This window comes from Balaenoptera borealis (assembly GCF_965194805.1).
Source record: "Balaenoptera borealis genome assembly, chromosome: 19".
NCBI lineage: Eukaryota > Metazoa > Chordata > Mammalia > Artiodactyla > Balaenopteridae > Balaenoptera > Balaenoptera borealis.
The window spans coordinates 33,686,804-33,705,278 of NC_138878.1; the positions used below are offsets into that span (position 1 = coordinate 33,686,804).

The 18,475-nt window shown below is 45.2% G+C and overlaps 1 protein-coding gene across 3 annotated transcripts in view; it reads right to left on the minus strand.

Annotated features, from left to right (window-relative positions):
- Positions 1-776: 776 nt before the first annotated feature.
- Positions 777-18,475, minus strand: part of LOC309616287 (uncharacterized protein C16orf78) — a 100,370-nt gene continuing 82,671 nt past the window's right edge. For all 3 annotated transcript variants that reach the window (XM_082366696.1, XM_082366695.1, XM_082366694.1), the window contains exons 4-6: positions 17,994-18,141; positions 7,956-8,208; positions 777-5,560 (exon numbers count right to left, since the gene is read on the minus strand). In XM_082366696.1, coding sequence (XP_082222822.1) covers positions 5,413-5,560; positions 7,956-8,208; positions 17,994-18,141 — 549 coding nt within the window. In that variant the 3' untranslated portion in view covers positions 777-5,412. The remainder of the gene's footprint in view (positions 5,561-7,955; positions 8,209-17,993; positions 18,142-18,475) is intronic.

The following is an 18,475-nucleotide window of genomic DNA, read 5'->3' on the forward strand; positions in this document are numbered from 1 at the left end:
CAGCTCTGCTCCTGGGGCCACCAGCCTGGGACCCAAACTCTGGATCGTCCACTGGGCAGAGATGGGCAGTGTGGGCATCAGGGCGTGGTGGGAGGGCCAGGTCAGGGAGTGGGTCAGGAGTGTGGGTTCCAGAGCCAACTCTGGCATGAGCTCAAGGGCCTCCTGGGAAACTCTCCACCTCTCTCTGGGCCTCCAACTCCTCACTTTTGGTCTCTCTGTGTTATGGGTTGCATTGTGTCCCCAGAAGGATACGTTGAAGTCCTAACCCCCTGGAACCTGGGATTGGGACCTCATTTGGAAATAAGGTCTTTGCAGATATAATCAGGCTAAGATGAGGTTGTAGCGTGGGCCCTAATTTAATCTGATTGGTGTCCTTACAGGAAGAACAGAGACACACAGAGAAGACAAGCATGTGAAGATGAGGGCAGATATTGGAGTGACGCTTCCACGTGCCCAGGAACACCTGGGGCACCAGAAGCTGGATGAGGAGGGGGAAGGATCCTTCTCTAGAGGCATCAGAAGGAACATGGCCCTACCAACACCTTGATTTGGGACTTCTGCCCTTGAAAACTGTGAGAAAACCAAGGTCTGTTGTTCTCAGCCAGTCAGTACGTGGTACTTTTTACAGCAGCCCTAGGAAACAAATACAGCCTACGTCTGGGCTTACCCCTCCCATCTGTCCTTCATCACATCACTCTCCTTGTGATTACCTGTCAGGAGTGGCCCATCGCGACCACTGGAGCAGCATCACGGATGCTGACCGCGTCTCCCACCCAACCAGCCCCAGCTGAATCCCTGGCTCCTGCCTCCCTCCCCCCGGCACCCCACCAGCTCATTTTAGGCACACCCAACAGTCACTCTGGCCAAAGGATGACTCAAGTGTTATCCTTGACTCCTCTCCCTCATGCCTGCCTCCAATTCAGTGACAAATTCTATCAACTCTACCTCTAAAGTGTATTCTCAGTTCTTTGCTTCCACCATGATCATAGTATTTTAAGCCTCCAACTGCTCTTTCTTGAACTACATGACAGCCTCTTGTGGTAGGTTGATCGCAAAAATGGCCATAATCCTTTATTCCCCCCTACATCCAGGCCCTTGGCAATTGACTTTGCAGTGCCTTCCTTCTATAGGCAGAGTCTACCTCTCCACCCTGGACTCTGCGCTGACCTTGGGACTTGCTTTGGCCATTGAGAACTACATGCAGTTACAGTGTGCCAGTTTTGAACCTAGGTCTCAGGAGACCTTGTGCACTTCCTGGAATGTTGCCACCACCGTGAGCACCAGCCCAGGCTAGCCGGTTAGAGGATGACCTGCATGGAGCAGAGACTAGACATCTCAGTCAAGGCTGTTGTAGACCAGCAAACCCTCAGTGAAGTCACTAGCTAACCCACCAACACATGAACCCAGACTAGATTGGCTAAGCCTGGCCTGGATCAGAATGGTTTGATTGACCAGAGGTCTCATGAGGAATTATGTTCTTTAAACTATATTTTGGGGTAATTTGTTACACAGCCATAGCTAATTGATACACCTCCTTAACTAGTCCCCCAGCTGTCCCTTCCGCTCTCACAATATTTTCTCTTCTCAGAAGCCAGAGTGATCTCTCCTCTATTTATCACCCTGCAATGGTTTCCTGTTGCAATTGAATGACTCCAAACTCTGGACCATAGTCTTCAAGGCCTGACTGATTCCCTGCCTCCTCAGTGGGCTTCAGCCGCAGTGACCATCCTCTCAGTCCCATGAATGTGCCTTTGCTCTTGCTGTCCCCTCTGCTGGAGCAGACCCTCCTATATCTGCACTTGGCTGCCTCCTCCTCAGCCACATATTAACTCAAATACTTCCTCAGGGAGGCCTGCCCTGACCACTCTAGCTAAAGACATCCTCCCCAACCTCTGCCCAGTCCTTTCCTTTCATTGCATCCCGGTTTTATTTTCTCATCAGTTGCTGAATGTACTGGTGTTGAGGAGCATAGTAACACCTTTAACTAGAATATAAGCTCCAGGAAAGCAGCAATCATGTGTTTTTCTGTTTACTGCTCTACCCCCAGTATTTATAACAGTTCCTGGCATATAGTAAGTGCTCAATAAAGATTTGTTAAATGAATGAATAACAAGCCCAAGGGAAAAAAAATAAAAAACCCTTGTGGCATAGCTTACAAATCCTTTGCAAGCATATGATTTCCTGCCACTGTTCTCGTCAATTCTCCACCCTATGCAGATGGAACTACCTGCAGGTTCCCCATCATACTGCCCCAGCCTCTAAGCTTTTGCACACACTGTTCCTTTGGTCTGCTCTTCCTTCCCATACAAAAACGCTGGGGACTATTTATTCTCAAAAGTTTTACATCAGAAGTTTCGTCCTTCAAGAAGTTTTCTCAAAAATGTTGGGGTTAGCAGATGCAAACTATTATATATAGAGTGGATAAACAAGGTCCTACTTTATAGCGCAGGGAACTATATTCAATATCCTGTGATAAACCATAATGGAGAAGAATATAAAAAAGAAAGTATATATAGGTATACATATATATCACTTTGCTGAATCATTTTGCTGTACAGCAGAAATTAGCATAACATTGTGAATCAACTACACTTCAATTTAAAAAGAAAAGAAGATTTTCTGTCTCCCCACTTCCAGCCCATGGTGCGGTCCTCCTCCCCCAGGTCTCCCAGGCACTCCACATGCTCTCTGCACTTCACTGATTAACTGGTTACTCCTCTGTCTTCAGGACCATATGGCCCAGGCCAGCAGGACCAGGCCTTCTTAACTACTGAGTCCCTGGCCCAACCGTAGGGCCTGGTGGGGCTCAGTAAATATGTGATGTGATCAGAAGCAGACGAACTAGGTGAGCTGAAGATCTGCTCTTTCCCCAGTCCAAACTTGTGAAGGTCAGAGAGACTGTGGGCCGTGATGGATCTAAGGAGCTGGGTGGTGCAGTGGAGATCGTTACTGGAGAGTTAGAATCACAAACGTCCTGCTCTGCATCACCTGACCACTCCACCTGGCGAGGAGAGCTCCAGATTAGAGGTTGGAAAGGTGGCACCTCTCAGTGGCACCTGGCTCCTCTGTGACGTCAGAAGGGCTGGGCTTCCCTCTCCCTGAGCACCTCCCTGCATCTGGGTCTCCTAGTGAGTCGTGGAGAAAAAGCTGATGTAAAACTCCGGCCCTGCAGAAGAGGACCCAGCGGTCTCGGTGAACCATAAGGGGAATACAGCAAGCCTGCCATACAATACAATTGGTGGGGGGAGAGAAAACGAATGAATGAGTGGAATTTATAGTCACCTTGGAGTCAATCCTTCTTACCAGAAAGAACTCAGTCTTTGGCACCTTATTAGAAAACCGGGCTAGATCCAGCCTTCATCAATGCATTTTAAGAGGGATGTGGAAAGGACACTGGAGAAATAATCAGATGGAATTATATGACAGAAAACTGAAAAAACAAGTATGAAGTTGGAAAGGCTAAACGGCCATTGTCATATCACACAGCTGCTCTTAGTGATGTACCTGACGTTTAACTTCTCAGGGCCATTTCATCTGTGCACTTTTTCCTCAGTACACATCCTCCCTGAATATGAATATTTATTAGACAAAGGAGACTGACTTCTCCTCCCTTTCCACTGTGGCTCAAAGGAGAGAAAATGGGCTCAAACTGCAGCAAGAGAGAGGCAGATTAGATAGGCAGAAGGACTTCCTGGAGGTGAGAACACTCAGTGCAGGAAAGAGGTTGGCAGTGACTCATGCAGACCACTGAGTCGGTGGGACGAAGTGAATGCCTCTGAAGATGGTTTTAGGTTTTGATTTTGAATGCGACGATACCGACAAAGTGCCTGACACTTGGTGAGGCTCAGGAAATACCTTTCTTTCCCCTTTTTGAAGAGCTGGTTCTCCCCAAGAATAGGTATTTGCTGGAGAGAGGGACTATCACCTAATCGTTCACAGCTGGTTTCTTGAGATTCTATCTGTGGGCTCTGTCTAAACATCGCCGGGGTGCCATGCTCCGGGCACACGTCTCTGAGCTGCCCACAACCCTAAGGGGCTCTGCCTTCCCTTAGTGGTGACTTGAGTGGGTGCATGGGGGGATTGGAAGCCTCCACACCTTTACTCTGACTCCCAAGGGCAATGACTCTCAGTGGAGAGAGCCACTCACCTCAGCGGGGTCACTTTGGGGCCTCGAGATGGGGCATGGAGATTTACAAAGCATATGGGGTGGGGGGGCAGTGGAATCCCTGCCCTTTTCGTATATGGAGGCAGAAAGTAAAACCTGGTTAGCGGGGCCCAGCTGGACCAGCGGCTACACCTTATCCCCTGGGGGTGTTCACTAGCCCCTGAGGGCTCAGGGACCATTTAATTTTTGGACTTACCACGAAGGGCATGGGTTTGGAATCAGCAGCTTTTCAACAGGGCTTGACTCAACGTCGATAGGCCCAGTTTTGAGGACCCCTCCTGGGGAAGCCGGGGCTGGGAAATCTGCTCCTCGTCCACCCCAGGAACTAGGGAAACAGCCCACATGTTCATCGAGCTCTTGTGTGTCAATGTCTGTGCTTCATGCTTCACGTGGAAGCTCTCGTTTCCTCTTCTCAGCATCCCTGCTCAGCAGGTTCCATCATTAGCCCCATTTTACAGATGAGGAAACAAAGGCACAGAGAAGGAAGGTAACTTGCCAAAAGTCACACAGCTAGTAAGTGGGGCAGTTGGGATTTGAACTTACTTGCAGTGCTTACAGGGACCTCCTTTGGCAGTTGCTGCATGAGAGGAAGGCAGCATCTCTGACCTGTCGGGCAGGATTTGCCAGAAGCTCCGTCAGGCAAGAACGGGAGACTAAGGTGAGGACACTCTTCCCATCCCAGCCCTGCCGCTTCTCGCCTGTGTGACTCTGAGCCAGTTCCTTGCTCTGTGACTTCTCTGAGTAATCCTTGTGTACCTGAGTTGACAGCGTCCTCCCCCTCCTGCTCTCCTGATCAGCTCCCCACCCTGCACACAAGAGGGCCAGCTCCCCGCAGGGCCGTGTCCACCACAGGAGGTAGCGGGGATGGTTGGGCAAGACCTGGGGTGTATGTGTCCCCAGCAGCCCCTCAATACTTTGTCCCTCCTGAAATCCCTCTGGAGACTCTGGGCTCCCATTTCTCACTTCTTCTAAGACTTCCTTTCTAAGAAGGCTTTTCCAAGGAGTGTTCTTTGGGGAGTGGGGAGGAAACCTATAGTTTCTCCTGCGTTGGTTCTGACTTGGATGACGAGGACAAAACACTACGTCAGTGCAATGATCCAAGCAGTCTAGCCTTGTTTCATGATCGCTACTGTCAAAAGGGGACGCCCCAGGTCTGAAGAGCCAGGTGTGGTGTGCCAGAGGGTGGCATCTGGTGGCCGAGGGTCCAACAGCAGAGGGGGCTTGAGGTGGCCAGGGAGAGGAGCTATTTAGAGGGCTACACTGATGTTTTGGTTGAACACCTTTTTCGCATCTATCTCTCCTTCGACCACATGGGGGTGGATGTCCACGTTCATTCCTGCATCCTTGCACAGCTTGAGCAAAGTTCGAATGTTGTTCTTGGACAGCCTCAGGTATCTGTGCGAGACAAGGCCAAAGAGGTCAGTTGAGGGTGGAGTAACTGCAGCTGCAAACTTCATTGAAAAGAGCTTAAACAGTGTCAGTGTGGGACCTCTGTAAGGGACTGTCCTTCCAGACATTTCTGCAGCGGACAGAGGTCTCATAAAAGACTGGGACACCCCACAGACTTGGTGGGAGTTTTTATTGGTATAACTCTTTTGGAAATCAATTTGGCAACATATATGCCAAGCACCTCCTGCCCTACCCCCCACAAAACCAGGTTTATTATTTTTGACTCAGTAATTCCACTCAGGTCCTCAACTTATCCCAAGAAGAGAATTCAATGGAAAGAAAAGCTACATAAAAAAAAATGTTTATTTTGGGGTTATCAACAATAGGAAAATAGGAAATTCCATCAACAGAGGAATGGTCAAGCAAAAAATGGAATATCCATTTCAAGGACTCTTCTGCTAGTGTTAAAATGTCATTAGGAAGAAGAAGATGCAATATGGCTGTGACGTTATTGCCAAATGGGGAGAAAAAACCAGGATGCAAATTGTTAGGTGTTTTCTCTCTTCACTGCCATGTGTGTATGATCTGAGTGAGGCCAAGGGCAGGGGGAAATCCAGGACAGTGGAAATAAAGGCTGAGAAAATTGTTGGAACAGAGGTGAGTATTTTTAATAGTATTCAAACAATTAAAATTTTCAATTAAAAAATTAAAATTAAAACACTGATTTAAAATATTAGCTAAAGCCCCACCATTCTGACTTGACTGAAGAATAGGACTGATGCCATCTATGTGATTTAGACAGTATCTCTGCCATCATATCCCTTATTCCACCATCAACTTTGACCTTGCTCCCAGCTTTAGTATAAGGAGGGAGGCCCCCGATTCAGGCTGCATTCTGGTTGGTTAATTTGCTACAGGTGGTGGGGGAGGAGCTGCATATTGATAGAACCTGGCTTTTCTACCCATTGGGAATGGTCTCCCTTCTCTTTCTTTTTTTTTTTTTTTCTTTTTTTTTTGGCCATACCTGTGGCGCCGCAGGATCTTAGTTCCCCAACCAGGGGTTGAATGAACCCAGGCCCTTGGCAGTGAAAGCCTGAAATCCTAACCAGTAGGCCACCAGGGAACTGCCCTTCTCTTTCAAGATCTGCCCAGAGCTTCCCTGTTCTTACAGCCAGCTCAGACCCCACTCACCAGTCGCTATACCTGTACTACCTTTCCCTGATGGCTCCGGTCAGCCCCACCCTTCCCTGACCAGCCCAGCCCCAGGGGGCAATCTCACACATATCTACCTGTGGACGCTCACTAAGATTGCAAAGGACAATTTCATCCTTTTCTTGGATGTTTTTCTAATGGCTTGTTAATTGTCATCTCTCCAAATATTCTCTCCCCCTACCCTGTCCAAGCCTCTTTTCTCCCCACCATGGAACCCAGGTAGGCTGTCTTTGGCCGGAATCAATTAAAACCACTTTATCAATTTGAAACCCATAGCCAAAGTCATCCAGCTGTGGAGGTGGCATGAGCCAGAAGCCCCCTCTAGTCGAGGAGACTGCCTGTTCGTCTTTCAGCCAGTTAGCCATTCCATCCCTCCATCCCCCAGCCAGTCAGCCAGCAGAGCAGGCCTGTGTGGTGGGGCCCTCGGATGTCAGGCATCTGAGGCCGTCTGAAACCTACAGGTGAGTTCACTGCTGTGAACTCTACAAGGATGACTACCTTAGTCTCTTGTCCTATTTCCTCCTTTGCCAAAGTTTCTGAGTGTTGTCAGTTACATCTTTACAGTAAAGAATAACATTGGGCTGGGGAGGGATGCTTGGATTTGGGGGCAGAAACCAAGCTGTTTGGTGTTGCTGAAAACCAGTGGGTCTTGATAAGTATGACAAAGAACAAGCACGAAGTGAGACCCCTTGGTAAGAGCAGTAAATACCAAATGGTTTCATACTTTGTTCATGGTCCCTTTGGAGTCTAAAACCCCAAACATACAGCAGGTAGCCCTGGGAATGGCGGCTACTGTCACCAGCAATTCAACACCATCGTGTAAAGGATCTTGGGGGAGTTTCCTGTTAAAACGAGGCCACAAACAACTTATTCTTTCCGTTGTGAATAATATTCATGGTTTCTTTTGTGAAACAAATAGAAATTTTGGAAAGGTTGTGTATGTGTCCAAAGGCGTGCCATCAAAATGGCAGCGCCTAAATGTTGTGTCCATTCAGGAGATTATTCTCTGCTCAGAAACCCAACAGCTTCAGCCCTGGAGCAGCCCTCTGGACTCGGAGACAGAGCCCGGACATGCTGCAGCCACCCTCCCTTGCTCTGGGCTCGGCCCAGGTGTATGAACCACAGGCAGTCGTGAGCAAAGCCTGGTCTTGCAGAACGCGCCCAGCCCCACCTGCACAGGACCGCTCACCGGCAGCTCAGCACCTCCTCCGGCTTCAGCATCCTCACCATCTCCATCTTGGGCTCGTTGCCCTTCTCCATGAGGCTCTTCAGCTTCCGCTCAAAGGAAGCGTCGGGCATCTTGCCAACCCAGTCTCGCAAGAGGGTCGACTTCCGTGGGACAAAGATAGCATCCTGTAGCATGGGTTCTATGATGCTTTGTCGATGGTATGGCGTTAAGCGCTGAGTGGACTCTTGGGTGATTTCATCCTTGATGTCTAAGTCTGAAATTGGACAGATGTCACCAGGGAGTTAGATCCTGGTAGGGGTGAGAAGTAGGGTGGATAGGAAGGGGATAGGCCTGGAAGGCTGCAAGGGCTTCAGACATCACTGAGACATGAGGTCTTTTCAAGGCTTTGGCAGGTTCTCCTTCTTAACATTCGTTTAATCCCCATTCATCTTTTTCTCCGTCCTTTCCCCTCATCTCCTCAACTCATTCCCTTTCTCTCCTTTCATTCATTTCCTTCTCTCAATCTTCTCTCCCTCCCCAGAGAAAATTCACCTAAAGTGAACGTTAGCCTAAAGGGGGTTTAGGGGAAGGTATCAGAGGAGATCAACTTTGAGCTGGATTTTTAAAGGACAAATAGTGTGTCAGATGAAAAAGGGAGGAACAGCATGGGCGGGCAGGAGGAACAGCGTGCACAAAGACACACATATATGAAATGAAATAATGAGGGTCTGATGTTACCCAAATATGGTGTTTGTAGTGAGTGAAATACTGTTGGGACTAGAGCTTGGAGACTTGGAGCTTAATTATTTTCTAGTTAAACATACTTCTCTGTATTTTACAGATTTTTACTTGTGCGAGTGGAATATTTTCTTTTCATTTCTATTTCTAACTGGTGTGACTACTATAGAGAAAAGACTACTGTTTAAAAATTTTTTTTCTAGTACACCAACAACCATACCAGATCTTATTATTTTTTGACTAGAATTTCTTGAGTTTTGCAGAAAGGCAATCATATCAGGAGAAAAATGAAAATATATCCCTCCTAATATTTATAAAAATGATGTACTCTTCTTGACATGTTGCATTTGGCAGACCCTCCAAAACAATGTCAATAATGATGATAGCAGTCATGCCTCATTTTGTTCCTGATTTTAATTAAAGTGATTCAGCATTTCATCATTTAGAATGATATTTGCCACTATTTTTGGAATATGTTTTATAACATTTAGCAGCTCTACTCTTGGTTTACACAGAGTTTTTATTAGTAATAATTGCTTGATTCTATTTATTGCTTTTCTATCATCTACTGATCATATGGTTTTCCTTTAATTTATTGATGTAATAAATTATGTTATTAGATATCTTGATATTGATTAACCTAACCATTCGTAACCTGCTATAATAAATCCCACCTGGTCACGGTTTATTATTCATTTCATACATGGATATATTTGCTATATTTTCATACATTAAGCCTATTTGCTAAAATTTTTAAAATCATTTAAAAATCATCTATTATTGTGAGATTGGCCTGCTTTTTTGCCTAATCTTTTAAGTTTAAGGTTATGATGGCTTGTGAAATTAATGCACAAATGTCTATATTTTATATGGCCTGCAATAGTTGAAGTAACATTGGGATTATTTGCTTTTTAAATGTTAGGTAGAACTTGGTGTGAAATCATTTGTCCTGGTGTCTTTTTTAGTGGGAAAATGTCTACCATCTTTCAATTTTTACCTCAGAAATTGCTCTATTCAACTTTTCTACTCTTTATTATGTCCATTTTGATAATTTATAGTCTGATAGGAAATTATTCATTTATGCTGGATTTTCAAGTGTATTGTGTAGATGTGCATATAGTATTCTATTATAATTCATTTAATGTATTTCTTGTCTTTGCTTATGCATCCTTTCTCATATAAAATCTTGTATATTTTTGACTCTTCTTTTGACAAGGCTCATGATAACTTCATGCTATTTGTCACTTGGTTTTTTAAAAAGTTAGCTTTGGATTTATGCTTTTAACTATTTTTAATCTCGTATTTCATTAATCTTAGCTGGTATTTAATGTATTAATCCTCTCTTTTTCGTATTAATTATTTCTTCTATATCATTAAATTAATAAAAGTGTTAATTTTTTTGTTTGTTTTATACAGACAAGAACGATTACTTTTAGTTTTTGCTGTAAATTTTCTTCTGGGCATAGATTTTGCCTTCATCCCATGGATTTTGGTATGAAACAGACTTATTTTCAATAGTTTTTTTCTTTGAAATAATGGTATTTTAGGAGTGTTTCTTAATTTCTGTTGAGATTATCTTTTAATTTTAATTTTATTTCTAATTATTGCTTTAGGATACTGTAGGTGGCCCTAAAATCTTTACTATTTTGAATGTTAATGTTTTCTTTTGATGAATATGCAGATGATTTTTAGAAATATTCTTTGGCCATATAAAAATGTGTGTTCTCTATTCAACTATAAAGTTATGGTTTGTTAATTACATTGTTAGATTCTTCTAGGCACTTATTGTAATTGTCTCTTTGATCTGTCTATTGGGTTCTGAAAGAGGTATTTTGCAGTCTCCCACTATAACTTTAGTTTTGACAGATTCTCTTTGCATTTCTAAATGTTTATTTAACTACTTTTTTTGTTGTGTGTAGGTTTATTGTTATTATTTGTTCTCTTTAACATTTTAAAATATCCCTCTTTTACCCTGTTGTTTCTTTTAGCCTTAAATCCACCTCATATGTTTGCATTTCTTGTTATCTCTTTGCCTATCTTTTTTTCATTCTTTCTATATCACATGATTTTAAGTGTGTATCTAGATTTTGATTTTTAAACCAGTTATTTCCTAATTTGGTGCCTCTGCTCTCTTCCAGGGCATTTTCTATAGATGAATGGATAAATGGCTGAGAAAGTCCCTAAATATTTCTGAATTTGCAAATATCATTCATTCACCCCAATGGAAACTTATATACGGGCTGAGGATAGGATTATGAGATTATAAATCTTTGTTCTCAGTAGTCTATAGGTGTTCATTTCACTTCTAGATTGATGCTAATCTGACTCTTTTTCCTTTGTAAGTAAGTTATTCTTCCTGTAAGCTTGCAAGATTTCATAAATAAAATCCAGGAATTTTACCAGGATATGTCTGGGGGAGTCTGGACCTTCTACCATTACATAAAGGGAGGGACAGTGGCCTGGAGAGAAGCTTTGACTTGCCCAATGTCTCATAATGAGTCAGTGGCTGAACTGGAAACTTTATGTCCAGTATGGCTCTCTAAACTGACAGCTGGCACCTAATAGAGTGATAGGGTCAGGTGGTGTTAGCAGTCTGTTTGTGCATGGTGGAAATTGGTCCTATGTTCCAGGAGAATCCTGAGCTACACATCTTCATTGACACAAATAGAAATCCCTTGGAGAAAGGGCCATAGCCTTTCCTGAGACATCTGATCCTCTTCTGGGTCAAGGTAGGTCTCATGTAGGAAAGAAGAGTAGTAATAGAAAAGGCAATGATAATTTTACATATTAGCTAACATTTATTGCATAACTTATGTGCCAGGCAGTGTTCTAAAGCCTTTCTAGGGAGGGGGGCAACTACAATCTCACAACCATGTCACATCCATTGAACAAATGGGAAAGTGGAGGATTGGAGAGATTAAGTCATGTGCCCAAGATGCCATAGACAGTGGTGGATCCAGGAAAATGTGAACCCAGGTTATCAGTGCCTTTTTCTGGGAGCCTGTCCTGGCTACCCTCTTGGACCAAATGTCCCATGTTCCTGAGTCCATGGCTGAACAGATAAGTTAGATTTCTGCTGAGCTATGTTTAGGACTCCAGGGATCACTCTGTACTCATAGAGACAGAGTTGGTAACTGCCCTCCAACTCTCTGCATTAGGAATGCACCCTTGCCTGGCATGGACAGAATGCTCTGAGCATAGTGGGCAAGGAGAGAAAGCCAAATGAGTTCCATTTTCTTAGTCTAGATGCTCAGACTTTGTCAAGGTTTACTTTGGAAATGTGTTCCCAGTGTTTTCCCAGCATCTTTTAGTGGCCCTTAGCCAGAGTCACCTTTTAAAAATTCAAATCTAACTTGGTAGCTTCCCTCCTAAAATTTTTCAATGACTTGTCATTGTACTCAATTGGGTTTGTGCTTTGGAAAAGCCAATGTGAGACTTCTGCTTTCAGCCAAGATAGGGTAACAGGGACTGGATTTATCCTTCCAACTTAAGCAGCTATAAAGTGGGGCCTGATACATGAGACAGCCTTTTTCAGACATTGGACAGCAGGTAACTCAGGGCAGTGGCCCTTGAGAAAAGGAAGAGGTGAGTCCCATGGGAGCCCCAGCTGAGAGCTGGGAGATGTTTCCAGGTTGCAGCACAGGGAGGGGAAAACCTAGATAGTATCTAGCAGTTTCCCTGAGTTGGGGAGAGAGAATAGACAATTTAAATGGGCCAAGGAAGCTAGAATTCACAGGGCAGAGTAACAGGAGAAAACTGCATGGAGAGCTGTAGAGATCTGCAAAAGCTTCTCTCAGCTGAATATTAGTTATGCAGGAGAGGAAACTACACAGATAGAATTGGTAGACAAGACCACTAAAACAGCTATTATAACTGTATAGCTCTGTATGTTCAACAAAGCTTGAGCATGCTAAGGTGAGACACAGAAGATTGAAAATGACCCAAATTGAAATTCTAGACATGAAAACTACAATGTCTAGTATGAAAAATACATTGGGTGGGATTAATAGCAGATTAGGTATTGTAGAAGGAAAAATTAGTGAATTTGAAGACATAGCGACAAACACTATACAAAATGAAACAAAGAGAGAAAAGACTGGGAAAAAACCCTACTGAGTTGCAGAACTTCAAATACGTGTAATTGTGGTGCCTGAAGGAGAGGAGGAGAGTGGAGGAGTGAAAATATATTTGAAGAAATAATGGTCCAAAATTTTCCAAATATGATGGAAACTATAAACCAAGAATCTCAACAAACCCCAGACACAAACACAAGAAACATGAAGCAAACGACATCAAGACACATCATAATCAAGATGCTTGAAAACTTCCAAAGAAGTCAGAGGAAAAAGATACATTACAGGGAACACATAAATAAAGATGACAGCCAACTTCTCACTGGTGACAATGCAAGCTAGAAGGCAGAGCAAAATTTTAAACCATTGAAGAAAGAAGCTTGGCAGTCTAGAATTCTACACTCAGCAAAAGTACCTTTCAGAAACAAAAGTGAAATAAAGACCTTTTCAGATGTATAAAAGCTGAAGGAATTTGTCACCAACAAGCCCACACCATAAGAATTGTTGAAGGAAGACCTTTAGGCAGAAGGAAATGACTCCAGGCAGAAAGCTGGACCTATGTAAAGCAATGAAGAGCACTAGAAATGTTAACTATGGATAAATATTGAAGTCTCTCTAAAAGATACTTGCTTAAAGCAAGAGTAATAACAGTGTATAGTGCGGTTTATAATAACTTATGGAGAAATACAATGAATGGCAATAATAGCCTGAGGGTTGGGAGAGGAGAAATGGAAGTATACTCTTGTAAGCTCCTTATGTTCTACGTGAGTGATACAGACTATGAGGTGAAGGTAGGCTGTGATATGTCGAAGATGAATCCTGTCAACCCTAAAGCAACTACTAAGATAGCACAACAAAGAGTTATAGTTCACAAGCCAACAAAGAAGATAAAATGGAATCACAAAAACTACTCAGCCCAAAAGAAGGCAGAAAAACAGGAAGGGGAGGGCAAAGAATAGATGGAATAAATTAGAAACAAATACCAACATGGTGGGGTTTCCCTGGTGGCGCAGTGGTTGAGAATCTGCCTGCCAACGCAGGGGACACGGATTCGAGCCCTGGTCTGGGAAGATCCCATATGCCACGGAGCAACTGGGGCCGTGAGCCACAACTACTGAGCCTGCGCATCTGGTGCCTGTGCTCCGCAACAAGAGCGGCCGCGCTAGTGAGAGGCCTGCGCACCGCGATGAAGAGTGGCCCCCGCTTGCTGCAACTGGAGAAAGCCCTCGCACAGAAACGAAGACCCAACACAATCAAAATAAATAAATAAATAAATAAATAATTAAAAAAAAAAAACACCCAACATGGTAGGTTTAAACTCAACCATATCAATGATTACATTCAGTGTAAATGGTCTAAATACCCCAATCCCAATGGGAAGATTGAAATTGTCAGACTGGATTGAAAATAATGCAAGGCCCAATCATCTGCTGCCTCTAAGAAACTCCCTTTAAACATAAAGACCCAAATAAATTAGAAAGGCCAATTTGGTAGCCATAGAGGAGGAAAGCTATTGGAGGTTCTTAGGGTGGAACAGGATCGGGGTTAAACTAAAATAATAGTAGTTAAAGTGGAGAGGAAGTAAAAGAGATAAAAGCTATGAAGGAGGTACAATCTCCAGGACCCAGTAACGGGTCATAAAGGGTTGTGGAGGGAGACAACTTCTGACTTGGGCCACTGTGCTGGGCCAGTGCTAGCCCATGCGATGGCCCCTGTGAAGGGGAGGCATGGGGGTTTGCAGAGCCTGAGAAACATCCACACTAACACTGGGAGCGGGCATGTAGATGGAACTCAGGAGAGAAGGCTGTCTGGAGATTTGGATTTGGAATTCCCTAGACAGTGGTTAAAGCCACTCCTTTGGATAGAATCAGCCAGGAAACTTGTATAATGGGATGAGAATGGCAGTACTGATCAGTGGGGAATTCAGAGGGGGAAATTTAGGTCTGGGAAGGGGGAAAGAAGGGAAGGTTGGTTAGTAGCAAGTTAGAAATATATGAGGTTAATAAATTTAAGTGGAAATTATGTGTGGGTCAGAGAAGCCTTATGGAAATCAGATGAAGCAAGGGAAAGAAGCCCACCAAATGGGAATATTTTGCACCCTTTTTTCACAGAAGTGAGGTGACCCAAGACCGCAGCTTTGGCTTAGCCATATGGATCTCTTGCTGCCTTGGGTCTGGGTTGGGCTGACCTAGAGGCTGTGCTGGGAGGAGGCCAAGCAGTCAGCATTTATGGGTGAGCCCTCAGAGGGGACCAGGAGAGGGTGGTGAAAGAGGAAAGAAAGTAGAAGAAAGTGTGCTCAGGGAATTCAAGGGAGGAGAGGCAATGGAGGAGAAGGGAGGGGCAGCAGGCTGTTGCATCCTGAATGTGCCGAATGGTAATCAGTGGAGGGACAGGGGCATTTCAGCAGTGAGTGGGAGTTTTGGTGAAAATTAGGTGAGGTGACAAAGGCGAAGCAGTCTGCTCTGAAAAGCGAAAGTATTCCACATGGGTGTTGTCACTGTTGCTTCTATTCGCTTCGGTGTTCTGGAGCCAGGGACAGTTAATATCATTCATTCAGAACACTCACAATGTTTTGCAGATTCTGATTTTGTGGCCATCACAACACTGAAAACACAGAAGAGCAGGAGTGGTTGTGATTGCACGGGCTGAGTTGTCACATTCCAGTCCCGAAGGTGGTGGGGGAATGTTTGATGGTCATGCCCACCGGGTCAACACAGAACCACGACATGGAGAGTAGAAAGAGCTTACTCTTCCGACAGGGAACGTGGGACACACAGGGGATCTGGTTCTTGAAAATGATGCTAATGATTTGGGTGCTGAGTGGGGCTGGGGGAGGTTGGAAACAGATGTTCTGGTCTAGAATACTTTTCCTTGATCTACACTTATCCCCTCTTAGACTCCTGCTTTAGCCCTTAACTGCCTCTATGCCCTTCCTAGAGGCTGCTTTGTCTTGATCTTCACTCCCAAACCAGATCCTGCTCACTCATTTCAGGCTTCCTGACAGCCTTCACAGTAAGTTCCCCTTGCTGTGCCCAGGCTCAGCCCTGACTCAGTCCTGGGTGCCACTCCTGCATGCCCAGGTGGTTCCTGGATGCCTCTGAACAGCTGCTGCACTTGAGGGGCATGAGCACCTGCTGACCCCCAGTGGCCATTGGTTGTATTACATTAGGAGAGGGAAGACTGCTCTCCAACAGGGTGGTTTTGTGCGGGACAGGGCTGGGCAGATGCAGGAGGAACTGCAGAAGACCAAATAGCTGGTGAGTCAGCCTGCCCTGCTGGCATCCTTGTGCAGTGAAATGAAAAAAATGAATCGACTTGCATGAGAGTTTCTCTTAGGGAAGGAACTGCCTTTGTTTAGGAAAATATCTTGATAGATTACATTGAGTGTGGAATGAGACAGTGAAACAAAGGAAACAAAGTGATCCCTTGATGTAAGAAGCCAATGGGAATGTGCGGGGCAAGGAAGGCAGAGGATGGAGTGGAGGGGAGAGGAAAGAGGGAAGAAGAGGGAGAGCTGGGCAGAACCAGGACTAAAGTCAGAGAAACGAGGTACCCAGGGGACAAAATTTAAGGAGGTGCTTGCTCTCAGGCTCATGAAAGTGCAGGGTTGGCACCTGAGAGAGAGCACCTCCTTAAATCTTGTGACTTGGGTGCCTGGCTTGTCTGACTCTAGCCCTAGTCTTGGGGTTGAGGAAAACATCTGGAGGCCACCCCTGCAGGAAATGTAGCCAGGGAAATCTCCTGGTGGCAGGGGACAAAGGACTTTGAAGAACAAGAGGGGATCATAATCGACTTCTAATATGTTTGCTGTGTAAGTCTGTGATGTAATTATTTCCCTCTGTTGCCCAAAACCTTCAGTAAAGTCTGCTTATACATAAAGGCTTCATGTGAAAGGTTTGGGGAGAAATGAAGGAAATGTGTTCTGTGTTTGGGTTGGCAGAGAGCAGGGAGAAGGAAACAGTCACTGGAAGTGAGACCTACAGATGCTCAGGGTCCCAGCAGGACCAGGACACTGAGAGTGACGGGAAACTTGGGGAAGGTGTGGGGCTTCCCATAGGGCATAAGTCAATCTCTTTCTACTTTTTAAATAAACTTTTTATTTTGGAGTACTTTAAGATTTACAGAAGAGTTGCAAAGATGGTACAGAGAGTTCCTATACACCCTTCACTCAGTTTCCCCTAATGTTAACATCTTACATAAGCAGGGAACAAGCAATTAACATGGGCACATTACAGAGCTTTCTTGGGTCTCACCAATTTTTCCACTGAAGAGCTATTTTAGGATTCAGTCCAGGATTCTGCCTTGCATTTAGAGCCAATCATATTTAATTCTGACAGGCAAGTAACTACAGTTTGGTTACAATGACTTTTTCAATGAAAAAGAAAAAAAAAGAGCTTTTCTTGGGCACAATGGGGGCAGTTTGTACAGGAGAACGAGCCCCTGCTTGAAGGCTCTTGCCCCTCTGCCTTTGGGCTAATTGGAATCCCTTCCAGATTTCTTTTTTACCATACACCTCCATCCCAAGGGGCCAGGCACAATAAATGCCTCTGTTTTTCCAACACAGCCCACCAGAGAACATTAGCAAAATGTTTACTTAGAAATAACCATTTGCTAACATTTATTGAGCACCTACTCTGTATCAGGCTAAGTATGTTCCATGCCTCAACCCACAACTATACTGCGAGGCAGGTCATGTTATGTTTCATTTTATGGTTGTGAAAACCAGACCCCAGAGTTGGAGTGGCTTGGGATTATATAACATCTCATATACAATTGTTATCGATTGGTGGGGCTGGGATTTGAACTCAGGAAGTCTTGGCAATAGGTCTCTGGCATAACCCAAGCCCACCTCTTCTTGGGTGCAAGCATCACCGGGCAGATTTCAAGCCAGCAGGTGTGGTACCTTCTGTAGCACCTTGACATTGTCACAGTATCTAAACTAATTAGATCATTTGGACATGAGGTTGATGTCACCAAAATGGCTTCAGAAACCTGGGGGCCATTATACTGGCTTCCTGAGAAGAGAACACCCTGGTGCCAGCTGAGCCTTGACATCCGCTCGCCTCCTGTCCAGGCCACACCCCCTTGCGCTGTGATTCCCCGAACAGTCACGTGGGGCTCCTGCATACACAGAGGTTGGGTCGACGTGGATGGTGCTGCCCTAAGGATGCTGTGGGCTTTTGGTCCCTCTGATAGCAGGGCAGTTATGAGGACAGTTCTGGCATCCGGACCAAGGCACTTCCCTTACCAGATTTCCTAGGTGCATCCTTGGGGTAGTTGCCCGGGGTCATGCTGCTGAGGCGTTTTCCCCTTGCTTCCGCTCTGTAGAGCCTTCGGTATAGGGCGGAGGCTTCCCCGCGCTTTTTGGAGCTTTGCCCTGAAGCCTGGGAGGGGAGCTGGAGAGACATTACAGGAGGGAGAACAGGGATCTGGCTCCGCCTCCTTCATTCCCGAAATGAGCAAGTGCCAGGGCTTGCTGAAAGGCAGGCGAGGGGGCCGAAGGAGAGTCCTGCTCTGGGTGCCGGAACACTGGGACAGGAATGCACACTGGTGTCCGCTCACCAACGCCTCCCTTCTGTCCCCATAGCTCAGAGGGAGGCCTTGAGGGACCTTGGAAACCACAGCCTTTGCTGGCGGCCTCCTCTTTCCAGTGGCACTCCTGAGTGATTTAGGGGAGGGAGGTGGCACCCGGGAAGAATGAACTCTACCACAGGGGTGCAAGTCTGCCCA